The 17,479-nt window shown below is 39.6% G+C and overlaps 1 protein-coding gene across 3 annotated transcripts in view; it reads left to right on the top strand.

The window, feature by feature from the left end:
• GRK7 (G protein-coupled receptor kinase 7) overlaps positions 1-15,775 on the top strand; it is a 31,924-nt gene extending 16,149 nt beyond the window's left edge. The window contains exons 3-6 of one of the 3 annotated variants that reach the window (XR_013361092.1): positions 5,639-5,913; positions 13,314-13,519; positions 13,668-13,787; positions 15,604-15,775. Coding sequence is in view for 2 of the 3 variants with exons in the window: in XM_077864891.1 (XP_077721017.1) it covers positions 5,639-5,913; positions 13,314-13,650 (612 nt within the window). In the remaining variant the exon portion in view is untranslated. Of the gene's footprint in view, positions 1-5,638; positions 5,914-13,313; positions 14,404-15,603 lie in introns of those variants that run through there. The other 2 variants (XM_077864892.1, XM_077864891.1) reach the window with 2 other exon arrangements.
• The last annotated feature ends 1,704 nt before the right edge of the window (positions 15,776-17,479 follow it).

Raw genomic sequence — 17,479 nt, 5'->3', positions numbered from 1 at the left:
AATCTAGCTATTATTTTACAGAAAACACAAAGAATAGAGGAACATGTTAAATGACACCACAGGGATACAGTCAGAAAAATCTAACCTGGGGCACTCTATAGTTTAGCCAGTTTTCCCAACAAAATCTTCTAGGGGGCTAGGGAGGCAAACAGATGAGGAATTCATATATTCACAGAGATTTAAGAGACATACCAAGCAACGACACTATATGAACTTTATTTAGATCCAAATTTAAGCAAACTATTAGAGGGCAGTTTTATAGGACAATTGGAGAAATGTAAACATGTCCAGATATTTGATAATGTTAAGGAATTACTGTTATTTTTTAAGTGAACTAATGGTATTGCAATGGCTTTGTTTTTTGTTGTTGTTGTTGTTTTTAACATTTTATTTATACATAGAGACACACACAGAGAGAGAGAGAGAGGCAGAGACACAGGCAGAGGGAGAAGCAGGCTCCACGCAGGGAACCCGATGTGGGATTCCATCCCAGGTCTCCAGGATCACACCTCGGGCTGCAGGCGGCACTAAACCGCTGCACCACCGGGGCTGCCCTTGGTTTTGTTTTTAAGTGTCCTTATGCTTTTACAAATTCATAGTGAAGTACAAACGATATGATGTCTAGAATAGTCTGGGGGCAGTGGCAGTGGGTAGGGGACACAGATGAAACAAGACTGTTGATAATTGTTGAAGCTGATTGTAGCATATACTGAGTTTATTATTCTAGTCTTTCTTCTGTATATGTTTGAAATTTCCCATCGTAAAATGATTTAAAAAAAAATAGAAGAGTTTGGGAAAAAATAGAGGAAGTCTTCTAGGAAAAAAAGAAATCCTAGAAAAAGACAAAGAGATGGAAAATAGGAGCAAAAGATAAGAAACATAGAGGATACGTTCAGGATTTCTAAAAACAAAAAGAGAGAAAAGAAAATGGGGAGGAGAAAATGATCAAAGAAATAATATGAGAAAGTTTCCCAATTCTGACAGCCATTGGTTTCTGGATTGAGTGGCCAGCCAGTAGCCAGTATTGCAAATGAAAGAAGCCCCACACCAAAGTACATCTTTGAGAAGTTTCAAGTTGATGTACTAGGCCACAAACCTCATACACCTTCTTATAGTCCCTCTCTGCCTTTTCTCTCTCTCCTGGATAGCACCCTGTTGGCGTCCACATGTAGGCCGAGTTGCTCCTCCACTTTTAGAATTGGGGAAATGTATGATGCAATGTGAATCCTGGTTTCTAGCAAGCTGCTGAAGGTCTGGACTACATATCTGGAAATAACAGACTAGTTAGCTTTTGGGTAATCCTTGGCTAATGGAAATAGGCGATAAGAGGGAGCTGGGTAGATGGATTTCCCCTTTCTTCACTCTCCCCTGCAGTTCCTGTTTATGACCCTTCCAGAAGATTCTATTGTGCCTGATGGATTGGCAGCTACCTGGTAACACCTGGCATTGCATCCCCTTCCCTCACTCCTTTTCCCTCTGTGTTCTAATATAAAAGCCTTCAAACATACAGGAAAGTTGAAAGAATTTAAAACAAGCACCTATATACCCATTACCTAGCATTTGCTATGGACATTTTGAACAGCTTTATTGAGATATAATTTAAATACCATAAAGTTGACCCATTTAAAGTGTACAATTCTGTAGATTTTAGTGTATTCATAGAGCGATGCAAACATTATCACAATTTTAGAATCTTTTCTTCACCCTCTGCCCCTTTGCAGTCATTCCCACTCCCCCTGTCCCAACCTTAAGCAACCACTAACCCACTTTCTGGCTCTATGGAATTGCCTATTTTGGACATTATATATTAATGGAAACCCAATATGTGGCCTTTTGTGTTTAGTTTCTTTTACTTCACATAATGAGTTCAAGGTTCATCCATGTTGTAGCATGTATCAGCACTTCATCCATTTTTATGGTCAAACAGTATTCCATTGTATATCATTAATAATTTATTGGATTCACTTTATCACATGTCTATCCATCTATCCATCCCTCTATTGATCCATTAACCTGTCCTATATCTTTCATGTATTTCTGAGTGGGCTTACTCCCCTTTCTCCCCAACCCTCAGCACCTTTGCCTTATACATCTCCCAAATAAAGCTCATATCATATGATCTCTTTAGGTACAAAGGAAACTGAAAGATGGAGTGCTTAGCCTTCTGATCTCTGATAGGGAGATACACGGGGAAAGGGAGACTGGGAATGGATTTTTGCTATTTCGGCATACAGTGTTTCTCAATCTCATCCATATCTCTCCCTCTAGTCTTCCCTCCCACCGTTGTATCCCACAGATCTTGTGTTCCATAAATGCCAAATTCCTTAAAATTCCCTGAACACCTCACATTATTTCTGGCTCCATCTCTCGTACATGCTTGTTAGCTGGCTAACTTTCTCTAGGTGACAGATTCTTCCCTCATGATTCAGCTCAGCTATCACTGACTCTTCAGTGAAGTATCAACACACACACACACACACACACACACACACCTCTGGCCTCCCTGTGCTTGTTTTATACTCCCATACTGGCATTTACTCTATTGAATTAACCTTTTGACCTTTCTCCACCAGCCTGTAAATCCTGAAGGGCAGGGGCCACGTATTATATATCTTGGTATCCCTAGAACTTACTCAGCTTAGCTCAATAAATATCGGTTGGATGGTGAGGCCCTACAGTAAATTCCTAGTTTGGATATAAAGATGAGTAAGACTTCATCCTGGGTCTCAGGGGAGCCTACAGGACCCTTTTGTCTGGAGAAATGCAAAACTAGACAAGATTCTAGGACAACAAATGTAAACTGGGACTGTACCCAGCAAACCGGAACGTATGGTCACCCAAATTATATATCAGCTTCTATGAAAACAGCAGTGCCATGCTGACTCATGCTCAGTCTGTCAGACCCCAGTCACTTCCAGAACAAGCCAACTACTTCCCATTAGTGCTTGGGTCATATATAATTTTCATTGTTATTATCCATGTAGAAATTATCTATGAAATGTAATATTCCTAAGGCATTATATGTATAGTGCATAGAAAAACATATACTTAAGGAATCAGAAAAAAAAAAAATCACCCAATACACAAGTAACACTTTCCAACTTTTTTTTTTAAAAAAAGATTTTATTTATTTACTCATGAGAGACACACAGAGAGAGGCAGAGACACAGACAGAAGGAGAAGCAGGCTCCATGCAGGGAGCCTGATGCAGGACTTGATCCTCTGACTCCCAGATCACACCCTGAGCCAAAGGCAGATGCTCAACCATTGAGCCACCCAGGCATCCCTTTCCAACCTTTTTTGATGTACTGGAATGCATATTTGTAATAAGTGTGTGAAGTCCATTATATATATATAAACTTCTTGGTATTAGCAATAGACTCTAATCTGTTGTCTTTACTGATGGGCATTTGGAGGTTTCCAGCTTGTGACCATTATGAATAATGGAGCTATGAACACCTCAATGTAGATTCCTTTTTCTTTTTTCTGAGTCATTTCTTTGAGGTATATACTCAGGATTAAGTAACCTGGTTGAAGGATAGGAACAGTTGGTACATATTATTTGCTATGACTCTATATCTTACTGCTCTCCTAAAAGTATGAGTCAATTTACAGAGCACCTCTGTTTCTCACAACTCTGCTAATAATTATAATATCATTTTTATGGACTAATAGAAGCTTATTATCATTTTAGGGTGTTCTTTGAATTTTTAATTGCTACAGAGGTCATACATTATACTTTAGCCAAAAACAAGTTAGTTTTTGGAAAACATATGTGTTTGTGTATGTGTGTGTATATAGTTATAAGTTATGTTATAGATATTCATTAAATATTTGTTGGGGACACCTCAGTGGCTCAATCAGTTAACTGTCCAACTCTTGGTTTTGGTTCAGGTCATGATCTTAGGGTTGTGGGATCGAGCCCCATGTGAGGAGCTCTGTGCTTGACCTGGAGTCTGCTTGGGATTCCTTCCCTCTCATCCACCCTCTCCTTCTGCCCCTCCTCCTGCACACACATGTACTCCCTCCATCTCTCTCTCTCTCAAATAAATAAATAAATAAATAAATAAATAAATAGATAGATAGATAAATAAATAAATAAATAAATAAATAAAATCTTTTTAAAAATCTGTTGAATTAATGTATTAAAATAACACATTCACAAAAAGACAATAACTGCATGATTCCATATTCATGAGGTACCTGGAGTAGTTAGATTCATAGAGACAGAAAGTAAAATGGTGGTTGCCAGGGCCTGGGGTAGGTGTGGGGGGCAATGGGGAGTTGTTGAATGGGACTAGAGTTTCAGTTTTGCAAGATAAAGAGAGTTCTGGAGATAGAAAGTGATTATGGTTGCACAACAATGTGAATGTACTTAGTACTCTCGAACTGTATATTTAAAAATTATTAATAAGGTAAATTTTTAAAAAAAAATTCTTTATTCATGAGAGACACACAGAGAGAGAGGCAGAGACACAGACAGAGAGAGAAGCAGGCTCCCCACCAGGAGTCCAATGTGGGACTCAATCCCAGGACTGCAGGATCATGACCTGAGCGAAAGGCAGACACTCAACCACTGAGCCACCCAGGTGCCCCAAGAGGGTAAATTTTATGTTATATAAAAAAATATGTCTTTAACCCAGTGGTTATTTGGCATGTATTGTTAGTAGAAATGTGCCTGCAAAATATAGTCAGGCATGTTAAATGAAATTTCATGTGTGGAATTTTTTAGATTAAAATGATTATGCTAATTTTTTAATGCAGACACAGAGTGTGATATTAATATTGTTATATAGCAAATAGAGTAAGAATCAGAGACCAGATAGTATATAAACACTCAATATTAGCAATAAAATGTTCAACCTTTAAAAACTATGCATCTAATTTTCTATTATCTGTGAGTAAAATACAGAGGCAGAGGTTAGGGGAATCATAGAGACATCCACTTGAAGTTTTTACCTTAATGATGAAGTGTGGGGCTACGTGACCTCCCCATTTCAAGGGCAGCTTCATCTATCCCTTTATTTTATTATTCATTCATTTGTTCATTCATTCATTTATTCAGTAGGCTCCATGCCTAGCATGAACCCTCAGCTGAGAATAAGAGTCAATTGTCTGAGCCACCCAGGCACTCCTCATCTGTCTCTTTTAGAATGCACTCCAGCCGGGCTCCTGAGTGGCTCAATGTCTGCCTTCAGCTTGGTTGTGATCTATGGCTCCTAGGATCAAGCCCAGGAACAGGTCTCTGCTTGGTGGGCAGTTTGCTTCTCACTCTCCCTCTGTGCTTTCTTTCTCTCACTCTCTCTCTCTCTCAAATAACTAACTAACTAACAACTAACTAACTAACTAACTAAATAAATAAATAAATAAATAAATAAAATAAAATCTTTAGAAGGCATTCCATCTAAATTCTCTTTACTTCTTATTGGCCAGAATGGATGACATGGCCTGCACTAGCTCCACCAGAGGCTGCTAGGAAAGCAGAGGCTAGATCAGGTTAGACACATTGCCACCCCAAATAAGTTAGGATTCCCCTTTACAAAGAAAGAAAAGGAGAATGAGCATTGGACAGGCAATCAGCAGCATCTGTTATACTCACATTAGTGTTTTTGTTTTGTTCTTGTTTGGGGTGCTACAGGCTGGAACCAATGGTTATATGGCTCCTGAAATCCTAATGGAAAAAGTGAGTTATTCCTATCCTGTGGACTGGTTTGCAATGGGATGCAGTATCTATGAAATGGTTGCTGGACGGACACCATTCAAAGATTACAAGGAAAAAGTCAGTAAAGAGGATTTAAAGCAAAGAACCCTGAAAGAAGACGTCCAATTCCAACATGATAACTTCACAGAGGAAGCAAAAGATATTTGCAGACTCTTCTTGGCTAAGAAACCAGAGCAACGTTTAGGAAGCAGGTAAACTACCATAAAATAGAGGTGATTAGCCATGTCAACATTGTCCACGGGATTCAGTATTATTATTTTCCTATTATTCTTTGCATATTATATAGTTACATATTTCCAATACTTTCAAACACCGTGAGCACTCAATGTAGGATGATCTCAGATATATCTTAAAGTGAAAAAAGTGAAGTGCAAAACAGCATACTTCAAAGAAAGAAAAGAAATCTATAATTTAAATAGTTGCCTAGCATGAACCCAAATATTTTGGGCAGAGTATACAAAGAATGTCTATGATTGGTTGCCTCTAAGAAAAAGAAATTAGGGGCAGGTGACAAGTATGCAAATGAGGATTTTCACTCTATGACCCTATTATCTTTTGAATTTTGAATCATGGGAATAAAATGATTCAAAAATGAATAAAATTAAAACTAAAACTTAAAACCCATCAGTACTGGAAAGTTATAGCTCTGGAAAATTCTGCCCCTTTTAAATGTCTCTGCAAGATGTCAACTGGTCAACAGATATTTAGTGAGTACATATACTATTGCCAGGTATGTTAAATACAGTTGATGTTACTTTTGAAGAAAGTTGAGTTTTATTGCTTACGTGGAATAGTAAGATCAAGATATTTTAGGAGAAACAAAAGAAGTAAAAGCGGACCTGGGCAGTGGATGACTGTGTTCTACAAAGAAAAAACGAAGGGCTTTAGATTCACATAGACTCACATCCTAGCTCTGTATGTCATTTCACCTCAAGCCATTGAACTACTTTCTCAGAGTCTCAATATCTTCATGTTTCAAAATGGGGGATTTAGAGGTGTAATGACTAATTTTTTGACAACTTGATTAGGTTACAATACTCAGATAATCAATTATTCTAGAGATTTCTGTGCAGGTATTTTTTAGTTAAGATTAATATATAAATCAGTAGGCTTTGAGTAAAGGAGATTATTCTTCATAATGTGGGTGGATCTCATCCAATCAGTTGAAGGCTGTAACAGAAAAAGACTGACTTCCCTGGGAGAAGAGGGAATTCTGCTGACAAAACACCTTTGGACTTGAAGTGCAACTCTTCCCCTGAGTCTCCAGCTTGACAGCCTACCTTGCAGGATTTGGACTTGCCAAACCACCACAATTGTGTGAGCCAATTCCTTAAAATAAACTTCTCTCTGCCTTTTTTACTTCCCTTTCTTCCTTCCTTTCTTCCTTCCTTCCTTTCTTCCTTCCTTATTTCCTTCTTTCCTTCTTCCCTCCCTCCCTTCCTCCCTCCCTCCCTCCCCTCTCTCTCCCTCCTTCTTTTCTTTTTCTTTCTTCCTCCCTCCCTCCCTCCCTTTTCTCTTTTTCTTTCTGTCTTTCTCTGTCTCTCTTTTTCTCTTCTCTCACTCTCTCTCTCCCTCTCTCAATTGCTCTCATATACATACACACATTACTGTCAGGGAGAAAAACTTTTCCTCTACCCTCTTAGGTTTGGAGGCCTGCAAACTAAGCTGACAAAAAAACAGATTAGCAAGAGAAAAAGGCAGGTTTTTATTGATGCACATATACAAGAGTTCACAGAAAAATGTGACTGGGATCAATTAGAATTATAGGTCACCTGAATAGAGGAAGGGGAGGAGGAGAAGGGTACTTGCAGGAAAACAAATAATTTCTTAGAATTGTTGGGGGGAAGGGCACTTCTGTGAAAACAAATGACTTTAGGAGAGATAAATGGGTCCTCAGGAGAAGAGATGGGAGATAATGATAGTTTTGTGACAATCTGTCTGTTTAGGTGTGGTGCAGACGGAAGAGTCAAGCTTTCCCAGCTCTAAAACTCCCAGGGAGATTTATGAGTTGAGTTTCTGGGGGAGTCTTTGCTTCTAGGCCGATAAGGGGAGTTCAAAACCTGTATCTGTTGACTTGCAAATGCCTTCAGCTCAAAATAATTTTTATGCTACTGTGGTACATTCTGGACCCCTTCAACATCCTGTTTTTCTTTTTTTTTTTTTTTAAGATTTTATTATTTATTCATGAGAGACACAGAGAGAGAGAGAGGCAGAGACACAGGCAGAGGGAGAAGCAGGCTCCACTGAGGGAGCCGGATGCGGGAGTCGATCTTGGGACTCAATCCTGGGAGTCCCATGATCATGCCCCAGGCGGAAGGCAGGCACTAAACCGCTGAGCCACCCAGGGATCCCCAGCATCCTGTTGATTCTGTTTCTCTAGAGAATCCTGGCTAATACAGTGGGATACTTTCCCACTGGGAGGTTTAGATATGACATATGTAAAGTTAGATATAATGTATGTTCAGACCTGTTCAAAAAGTGATAGCAATTATTACTAGTTTATTCTAAGAGAGATAGCAGATAATATTTTGGCTAAATTATGAGCTTGAACGTCTAAATTCTTAGATTGAATTTTCAAAAATTTAAAATATATACAAATACGAAAGCTACAACATGAAGTTATAGGACTGATTTTTTTTTTTAATTTTTTATTTATGATAGTCACACAGAGAGAGAGAGGCAGAGACATAGGCAGAGGGAGAAGCAGGCTCCATGCACCGAGAGCCCGACATGGGGTTGGATCCCAGGTCTCCAGGATCGCGCCCCGGGCTAAAGGCAGGCGCCAAACCGCTGCGCCACCCAGGGATCCCTAGGACTGATTTTTAATATTTACCCCAGAATGTAGTCAGTAAAATTACCCTAAATCTTCCAAGTAGCTGCTGGTGAAGGCTCTAGAAGAGGCTGCCTTAATTCAAAATATTTGAATATGGAGATAAGCTTTTAATTTTCAACCTCATTTCTTTAAATAGCAAAACAAAATCCATTTGTAATAACTTCCAAAGCATGACAGATACCAAGCTAACAAATGAGCACTTTGAAATTTGACGGAATCTCTACGTTTATGCGAAGTAAAACCTGGAACTGATTTTCCTGTATAGCTTCCAACATTGTTGTATTAGTGTGGTCAGAATCAGCCATGTCATGATAACAAGCAAATCCCATAGTCTCCACAGCTTGAAATGAAAGGAATTTTTCTCACTCACACAAAGTCCATTATGGGTGCAGCAGCCCTTCGGGTATCTCCCTTTGGAGCAGTGACTCAGAAAGCCAGGCTACTTTCCATTTGACAGCTCCATTGGAACTTGAGGCTTCCAGTCACTATAGCAAGAGAAGAGATAGCAAGAGAAGAAAGGGTAGCGAACCAAGAGGAGCTTTGTACTGCCTCAGCAGGGAAGTGACCTACACTCACTTCGGTTTGGCCAGAAGGAGCCCTTGGCCCTATACCAGGTCGAAGGATCTGGCTAGTGTTGCCTTCCACGTGCCCAGGAAGGAGAGAAGAACCAGAAATGGTGACCACTGACCATCTCTACTATATGGCAGGGAATATAAGAGGGCACACCAACAGTGGAAGAGGCAGCAAGGAAAAAGCAGTCTCTTCAGATGACCTCCCTGAAGGGACTACCACCCACTTGGCATGTTTGATTGAAAATCTATCTTGATACTCTATAAACACACTTTGGGTATATAAAATGAAATATTGACAAACTTCTTCAGGAAAATACCACCTTAAAGCTCTGGATCATTGCCTGAAGCTGCTCCATCAAGCAAAACTTTTTTATAAAGCATCTGTTGTTGTGACTGTTTTGAATAAAACTGTTTACAACATTAGAGAAAAGGCATATAAAAACCAGCTGTTCGGTGAAAGAGAAAACCTTCTAACATTTTTATTTCAGCTCTCTGTATATTTTTTAAATTAAAATGAGAGAATGTTTGATGAATTTAGTGGTGTCCTTCAAAGCCAAGCAAATGCCTACACAACGTGTTAAATGGCAGAGGGGTCAAGTGCCCCTTCCCTCTTGCATTCACAAACATTTGAAATAAATTTTAAAACACTTTTCCTTCTTTAGGCATCATTGAAAGCATCTCCTCCTTTGTCTTTGTAGGTCTGTGAATTAATTTTGCATAGAAGTCGAAAGCTTTTCAGAGCCGCTCACAAAGGCTCTAGATAGGGTTTATGATGTTTTCTAATAAAATAAAAGCTGAAGACCACTTAAGCACTTTGCAGGTTTTCTTCCAGTCAATACAGCAGAACAAGATCAAATAACCATGCAAATCTCTGACTTAAGTGTTTCCCCAACGTGTAATTTTGTACCAATACGTACTGTTCCTGGCAGACCAAACCCCACAGAGTGGTCTTCAAGTATGCTCAGTTGGTATCTTTCCTTCATTAACTGTTATAAGAAAATGCGTCATAATCTCTCTGTGGGGTTCAGTAATACAAGAGCTCCTGTAAATGCTCCGAAATAGAATCTACTCCAGTCAAGAGGAGAAGTCTTCCTGCCACTGCCAGGCTGGCTATTGCAAAAGATGTTGCCTCCATCAATAGCCTCTCCTATTTGTCCAAAGTGCACTGCATAATGATGGGCCAAAAGGTCCCTGAATGAAGCTGTCAGGGAAAGATTCAAGAGTAAAATAATAATATCCATGTGATTTCTAATTACAGAACTGAGGTAAGAGTCATTAGTGCAAAGGATAAAGCGATCAGATTTGCAGTGGCCCAGACACTGAGTAAAAGGAATAGGGGTTGGAAAGCCTAGTCTTGTTGTTAGCATCAGCAACCACAGACAGAACTGTTCACCCTCTTGTCAAGACTGGCTTGGCAAGTTTCTCAAGGTTCCTGAGCCCCTGGGCACTCTTTGTTTATCCACGTTAAAGCTGCTCAGAGTGAGGTTAAGGTGCTCTCTTGACCCCTAGGACAGTGTGTTCATACCTGCTGGTGGCCATCAAGGGGTTTCCAGCTCCTTCCTCATGGCACCTGGACCCATTCCAACTCCTTTGTTTTCTTTGAGACACAAAATCTTGGGGTTCATTCCTTATCTCCTTAGGTGGAATTCTAGGTCTGTCCTTGTTCTGCTACATTTAAATTCTCTCTGATATCCTCCCCACCACCATTTGCTGTGTAAATTATACCTCAGTAAACCTAAATTAAGAGAAAAATCCATCTTACTGAATTATCTCAGTAACCCTCCCTCAAGGCTCTGACTCTACGGGATGTAAACCACACAGACATCAGTCATTAGGTTCTAGAAGACAGCAAGCCTGCATTTTCCTTCCTTTCAATTGATGGAGACTTGGTGGCTTGGGATAAAAAAGACACAGACACCTTGTAGTATCTCATGATACAGTTCTCCATGCTTGTTTTCCAGTTGGGTCATAATGAGAAAAGTCCAAGGAGTCCTGCATCATCCATCCTGGATGGGGCTAGACCTGAATCACAGAACAACCCAGGGAATGGCTGGGCATCAAATGCCTCCAGCTGGATTTCTCTTTTCCATAATAATATTTTATTATAATTTTCCTTTGAAAAATTCACCTGTGTTTTTTGGCTTTTTCAGACGCACAGCTATTTATGAATGCAGAAGCAAATAAAGAGGTTAAAAATACAATGAAAAGACAGACAGGCATTATTGTGATGGTTAAATGTGATAACATAAATGCAGAGCTTAACTTTGTGAACTAAAAGTGAGTTCAGGATAAATGCCAGTTATTCTCACTATTGTTATTAGTAACATCATGATTGTGTTTTGGACCTGTTAGAGTCCACTGCAGTAATTATCTGACATAGTAGGAAGTCTCTAAAGGGAGAATTCCTCAATCCTTTTCCTAAAAGCTTTTTGATAACTGGAATAAAAATAAAAGGAAACGTATGAAAGTGATTAATTTTTACCAAGGTTGATTTAGGACATAAATCGACTTTTCTGTCAAAACAAAATGAAACAAAAACCTGTACTTAAGAGGAACCAAGAGAAATGTGCAGTAGGCTGCCCCTAGTGTGCCCCCAAAGATCCCCACCTCCTTTTTTGTTTTTAAGATTTTATTTATTCATGAGACACGGGGAGGGGGGTGGGCAGAGACATAGGCAGAGAGAAAGGCAGGCTCCATGCAGGGAGCCCGAAGTGGGACTTAATCCTGGGACCCCATGATCATGCCCTGGGCCAAAGGCAGGCCCTCACCGCTGAGCCACTCAGGCGTTCCTCCCAACCTCCTGTTATCCACACTCTTGTGTAATCCCTTCCCTTAAGGGTAGGCTGGACTTATTCATCTGCTTCTAACAACATGGCAGAAGTGATAAGATATCATTTCTAAGATTAGGTAGTAAGAAGACTGTGTCTTTTATCTTGGGTTCACTCTTTCTCTTTCCCATCCTCCCTTCCTCCCTCTCTGATCATTTGCCCTGGGGAAAGCCAGCTGTAAAGTTATAAGGTAGCTTTGTGAAGAGGCTCATGTGGTAAGGTATGAAGACCTGCCAATAACCATGTGAATGAGCTTGGAAGCAGATTTCCTCCCCTAACCCCAGCTGAACCTTCAGTTGAGACCATAGCCTTGATGAAGAGCTTTTTTTTTTTTTTTTTTAAGATTTTATTTATTTATTTTCATGAGAGACACACAGAGAGAGGCAGAGACATAGACAGAGGGAGAAGCAGGCTGAAGCATGAGGCGAGACTTGATCCCAGGACCTCGGGATCATGACTTGAGCCAAAGACAGACACTCAACCACTGAGCTACTAGGTGCCCCCCCGATGAACAGCTTTACTGAAACCTCATGAAAGACCTTGAGCCAGAGGCACCCAGTTAAACTGGTTCTAGATTCTTGACCCACAGAAACTGAGATAATAATGTTGTTTTAAGCCACTGAATGTTGGGGCAGTTTGTTACACAGCAATAGATCACTAACAAGAGGTCACACAGTTGGAAACACATATCCCCCACCCCACCCCTTATTCTAAGGCAAATACTGGAATGATTTCTAACACAAAGAAGAAGGGCTTGATAAAAAATAGCCATAGTCTTGAGCATTGAATGGATGCTACTAAAAATTACTAATGGATTTTTTAAATCTTTAAAAATATTGTGGCAGTTGGGGAGGTAGGTGGAGCTCCTAAAAATCATGTTATATGAAGAGTGAGGAGATATGGGTGCTGTCTTTAGAATGTGAGGGGGGCTGTGTGGGAAGAGACATGCTTCCCTTGTTCAATGTGACCCTGAAGAGTAGAGCAAAGTGCAATGACTGGAAGTTGTAGGCAAGCAGGTTCGGGTTCCACTGAATTTTGCCTGTATTTCCATAGAGCACTAAAAATAAAAGTCATGTCAACTGCTTGACTCTGAAGATTAGATCTACATGTGAAATTTATCTGCAAACAACGAAGATGCTACTGTCTGCATAAGATGGAATTGTGGGTAAATTTTTAAAAATCATGGGTGATTTTTCAAGTTATTATTTTTCCAAATTATTCTTTACATCGTTATATTGTCTTTGAAATTAAAATAAAATGTATTGCAGGAAAAGAATACTACACACTTCGTATTGTTAAAACATTTCCTGTTTTGGTTTGTTACTGTGTCTAAGGCTGACCATCTCCTTTCTTCACAGAGAGAAGTCTGATGATCCCAGGCAACACCCTTTCTTCAAAACCATCAATTTTGCTCGCCTGGAAGCTGGCCTGGTTGAGCCCCCATTTGTGCCAGATCCTTCAGTGGTTTATGCCAAAGACATTGCTGAAATTGAAGATTTCTCTGAGGTTCGGGGAATCGAATTTGATGATAAAGACAAGGTGTTCTTCCAAAGATTTGCAACAGGTGCTGTCCCCATAGCATGGCAGGAAGAGATTATAGAAACAGGACTGTTTGAAGAATTGAACGACCCCAACAGGCCTGCAGGTTGTGGGGATGGTAATTCATCCAAGTCTGGTGTGTGTTTGTTATTATAAGTTGTTTTCTCTACCAGATGGGCAGCAGGAATCTCAGCTGACATAATCCTTGAATGTTCCTAACACATGAAAATCTGTTGAATGAGGACTGATCAATCAGGAGGGGCATTTCAACCATAGAACAGTTCAAAGGACAGGTGAGCTTACCACTAGGACACATTTTTCTCCCCTCCCCTCCACCTCCACACTCTTTCCCCTCTCCTCCCCTTTCTCTCACTCTCCACCCTACCCCTTACCTCCTCTCCTCTTCCCCTCTTCTACCCCTTTTCTCCCCTCTCTCCTTCCCTTCCTCTTCTTTCCTCTCCTTTCTTCCTCCTTCCTTCCTTCTCTCTCCCTCTCTCTCTCTCTCTCTCCCCACCTCTTTCTTCTTTCTCTCTTTTTTCATAAAGATGAGTAAAGTCTCAGTTTTCACTGAGGCCTGGGAAAAGGAACACTCAGGTTTATTTTGATAAACTAAAAGCATGAGCCCGCCACCATCATGTCCCTGAAAATTACACAAAGTCCTAGGAATAGAGAATGGAACGTTGTGGTAATGCTCAGAAAATGAGCATTTGCAATTCTTGGTAAATAATCATTTTAGTTTTTCTTTGTTTATATCCTTTCTTCCCTTCATCTTTCAGTATTTCTTTTGCCTCTGTAGTTATAAAAAGGATTTGAAAGCTGGAAATAAATGTTCCTGATATCCTCCCCCTAAAAAGGAGTGGATTGTAATATTTGGGCAATATTTAAAATTACAGAATAATTTTTAACTTACCGAAAGTCTCTTTGTCATATTCCGGCAGTATTTTACCATTATAATGTTGAAGCATTTTAAACATAAACACTCACGAGATCTGTGAATTAAAGTATTCCGTAAGTTGAGTCCTTTAGGTAACATGCTACAAATTGCTTACATGTATTTTTCCACATGCCATTAGTTCCCAAACTTTGCTGAACTTTGGAATCACCTAGGGATCTTTTAAAAGTACCAATGTCTGACTCTTACCCCCAGATTTTAATTGGTCTGGGGTGCAGTCTGGGCATCTAGATTCTCAAAAGCTCCCTAGGTGCTTCTAATGTCCGGCAAGTTTGAGAACCATGCCACATGGGCTTAAATGCTATTATGTAGGGTTCTTGTTTGGGTTGCTCAAGGTTTCAACTGTACATTTGGGAGCAACTTTTGGGGGGGGGGGTAGCAACTTTTCAAATACCCCCAAAACACATAATTTTGGCAGTTGTAGTATATATGAAACTGAAGATAATCTGTATTCATCCTGTAGACTTTCCTGTCCTTGTACACTGTAGTTCTTCACACATATCTTGTGAAGTAGGCTTTTGGCTCTAAGGCTCTTGGCTCTTTCAAGACTTGAATGAAGAAGAAATATCGGCTTTGGCAGCTGATTTAAACAAATGGTACCCCTCATTTCAAGTGGCTACCCAGCCAGAACTTTATTGTAGAATTAGCACTTCTCATGAGCACAGCCAAAGTGAAAATTCTAAGGGTGCAAAAAAATATTTGGGGCACAAATAAATATAAATCTGAGGTGATTATACTTAAAGAAAAAAAGGGGGGCACCTGGCTGGTCAGCTGGTAGAGCATGTGACCCTTGACCTCAGAATGGGGTTGTGACTTCAAGCCCCATGTTGGGCATAGAGCTTACTAAAAATAATAATAAAATGAAATTTTTAAAAAGGGTAAAAAAAGATGTATGTGTGCATTAGGAAATCTCACTTGTCCCAGTGGTGAGAAACCTGGCTGAATCATTTTAAAAGTTTTCTCTCTTGATTAAGGGAGCCAAGAGTTGCAAAAACACTGGTCAAAAATATTTGGTTAACTGGAATCCAGCTAACAATAATCCTCAATTATAAGACAGCATTAGCCATATCCTGCAGGAGTAGTAAGAAATCCTCTTGGACTTAAGTCCTGGGTTAGTTCATCTGCTACTCACCCTTCTGCTCATTCTCTATCCTCAGCAAGTTCTTGATGCTCCAAATCCTGCTCTGGAGACACTGCAGAGTCCTGGGTCATCAAAGCAGATACAGGTGTGTCCAGCAGATTCTTTTTCCTAAGACAAGAAAGTAGATTAAAATTTGATGAAATTTGTAACAAGTCTATTTTAACAAAAAATAAAATCACAAGACAGAACTTTCCAAGAGTAGAGTTTTTAGTATTTAGCTTTATAATTAGACATTTCAAAGTAATGTCTTCTTGCATTGGTTCCTTATTGTAAATGTCTACTGCTTTTGATAAACTTTAGTAGAAATCTGTGTTTCATTTCTTAGAACTAACTCAAGAAAGTAATTGAGGAAGATAACTATATTCAAACAATCTCCAAGTAAATATATGTTGAGTTAAGTTACATATTGAGCCCTATCCTGGGTATTTGGGGGACACCATAGAGAAATAAGACAACTGTCTAAGAGAGGCTATATGGTGTAAGGTAAAATGCAGCCTCTTGTCAGTGTTGTTATTCACATTTTAAATGAGAAACTGGGGTGCCTGGGTGGTTCAGTCAGTTGAGCGTCTGACTCTTGATTTCAGCTCAGATGGTGCTCTCAGGATCATGAGATCAAGCCCCGCATCTGGCTCTGCACTCAGTGGGGAATCTGCTTGGGATTCTCTCTCTCCCACTGCCCACCCACTCCTCTCCTCCTCCTCAAGTAAATAAATAAATCTTCCTTTAAAAATGAGAAACTAAAGCTCGGAGATGTTCTATAGCTTACCCAAGGTCACACAGCTTTTCAGGGTTGTTGCAAAGACTAGAAGTAATGTATATGAAACACATAGCACATGACTTGCATATAATAGGGCCATAATAAATTGAAGGTTAATAGTAAGTAGCAGCAGGTCAAATTATTCTAGGTCAGGGAACAAACTAGTAAGAGCTAAATTTGGCCACCTTAATTGAAAATTCCAAAGGCCGTGAGAGAAGGAAGAGACCTGGGTCCTAGGGAGCAGTTTAAAAGGAAAGCTTTTATGCACAATGAAAGAAAGAACTAACTAGAATACATGGAAACATTGGAGTTCATCCCAGGCCCCATCCTTATCACATGCCAGGTACAGGACCCACCTGGGTCATGTCAGAGTGATGGAGGCTCCTGGCTACAAGGGCCAGGCAAGTGAGGAACAGACCTGATGGGGAGAATAATGTTGGAGATGGAGAGAAACAAGTGATTGCAAAGTGATCTGCAGCAGGTTGTGGGTGGGATTTAAGTAAAAACTTCAAGAAGACGAAACCAGATGTCATCAAAGAAGAATGTGATTTTTGAAAGGGGATGATGCTTGCTTATTCTCCAAAGTTAAAACGAACTTATGTTTTTGGGTTGTTTTTTTTTTTTGACTTCTGTTTTTATAGAAAAGTTTCATAAACATAATGAAACATTAGGGGAAACAAACACATATGTGAGTGACATACTCAAAGAAGAATAAGAGAGGGGCTATTTGTCAGGGGCTATTTGGAATGTTTGTTTCCTACAGGAGAAGATGGGTTTAAAGGATAACCTGCAGGAAGGGATGTAGAGATGCCCTCACAGCAGAAGGTATGCATGAGATTTTCATAACAAACAGTGATGAATTATTTAGTTTAAGATTGTGCACCACAAAGAGTTAAAAAAAATATTCTCAATTGTTCATTTTGAATGTCAGATTTAAGATGTTTCTCATTTAGATGACCAGGCATGGAAGTGAAAATTCAATTAATTGGGTTTCTTAGGAACTGCATGTCTTGAAATCATGAGAGTTTACCAAATTAATTTTTAAAAGTTATTATACTGTATGTATCATTAGAGCAGTTTAATAAGACTTGATTAATGTAAATTGTCTGGACATGAAAACTAGTGAAAATACATA

This window comes from Canis aureus, chromosome 22, assembly GCF_053574225.1.
Source record: "Canis aureus isolate CA01 chromosome 22, VMU_Caureus_v.1.0, whole genome shotgun sequence".
NCBI lineage: Eukaryota > Metazoa > Chordata > Mammalia > Carnivora > Canidae > Canis > Canis aureus.
Note: the sequence above shows the minus strand (reverse complement) of the source record. Positions and strands in the feature narration are given on the sequence as shown.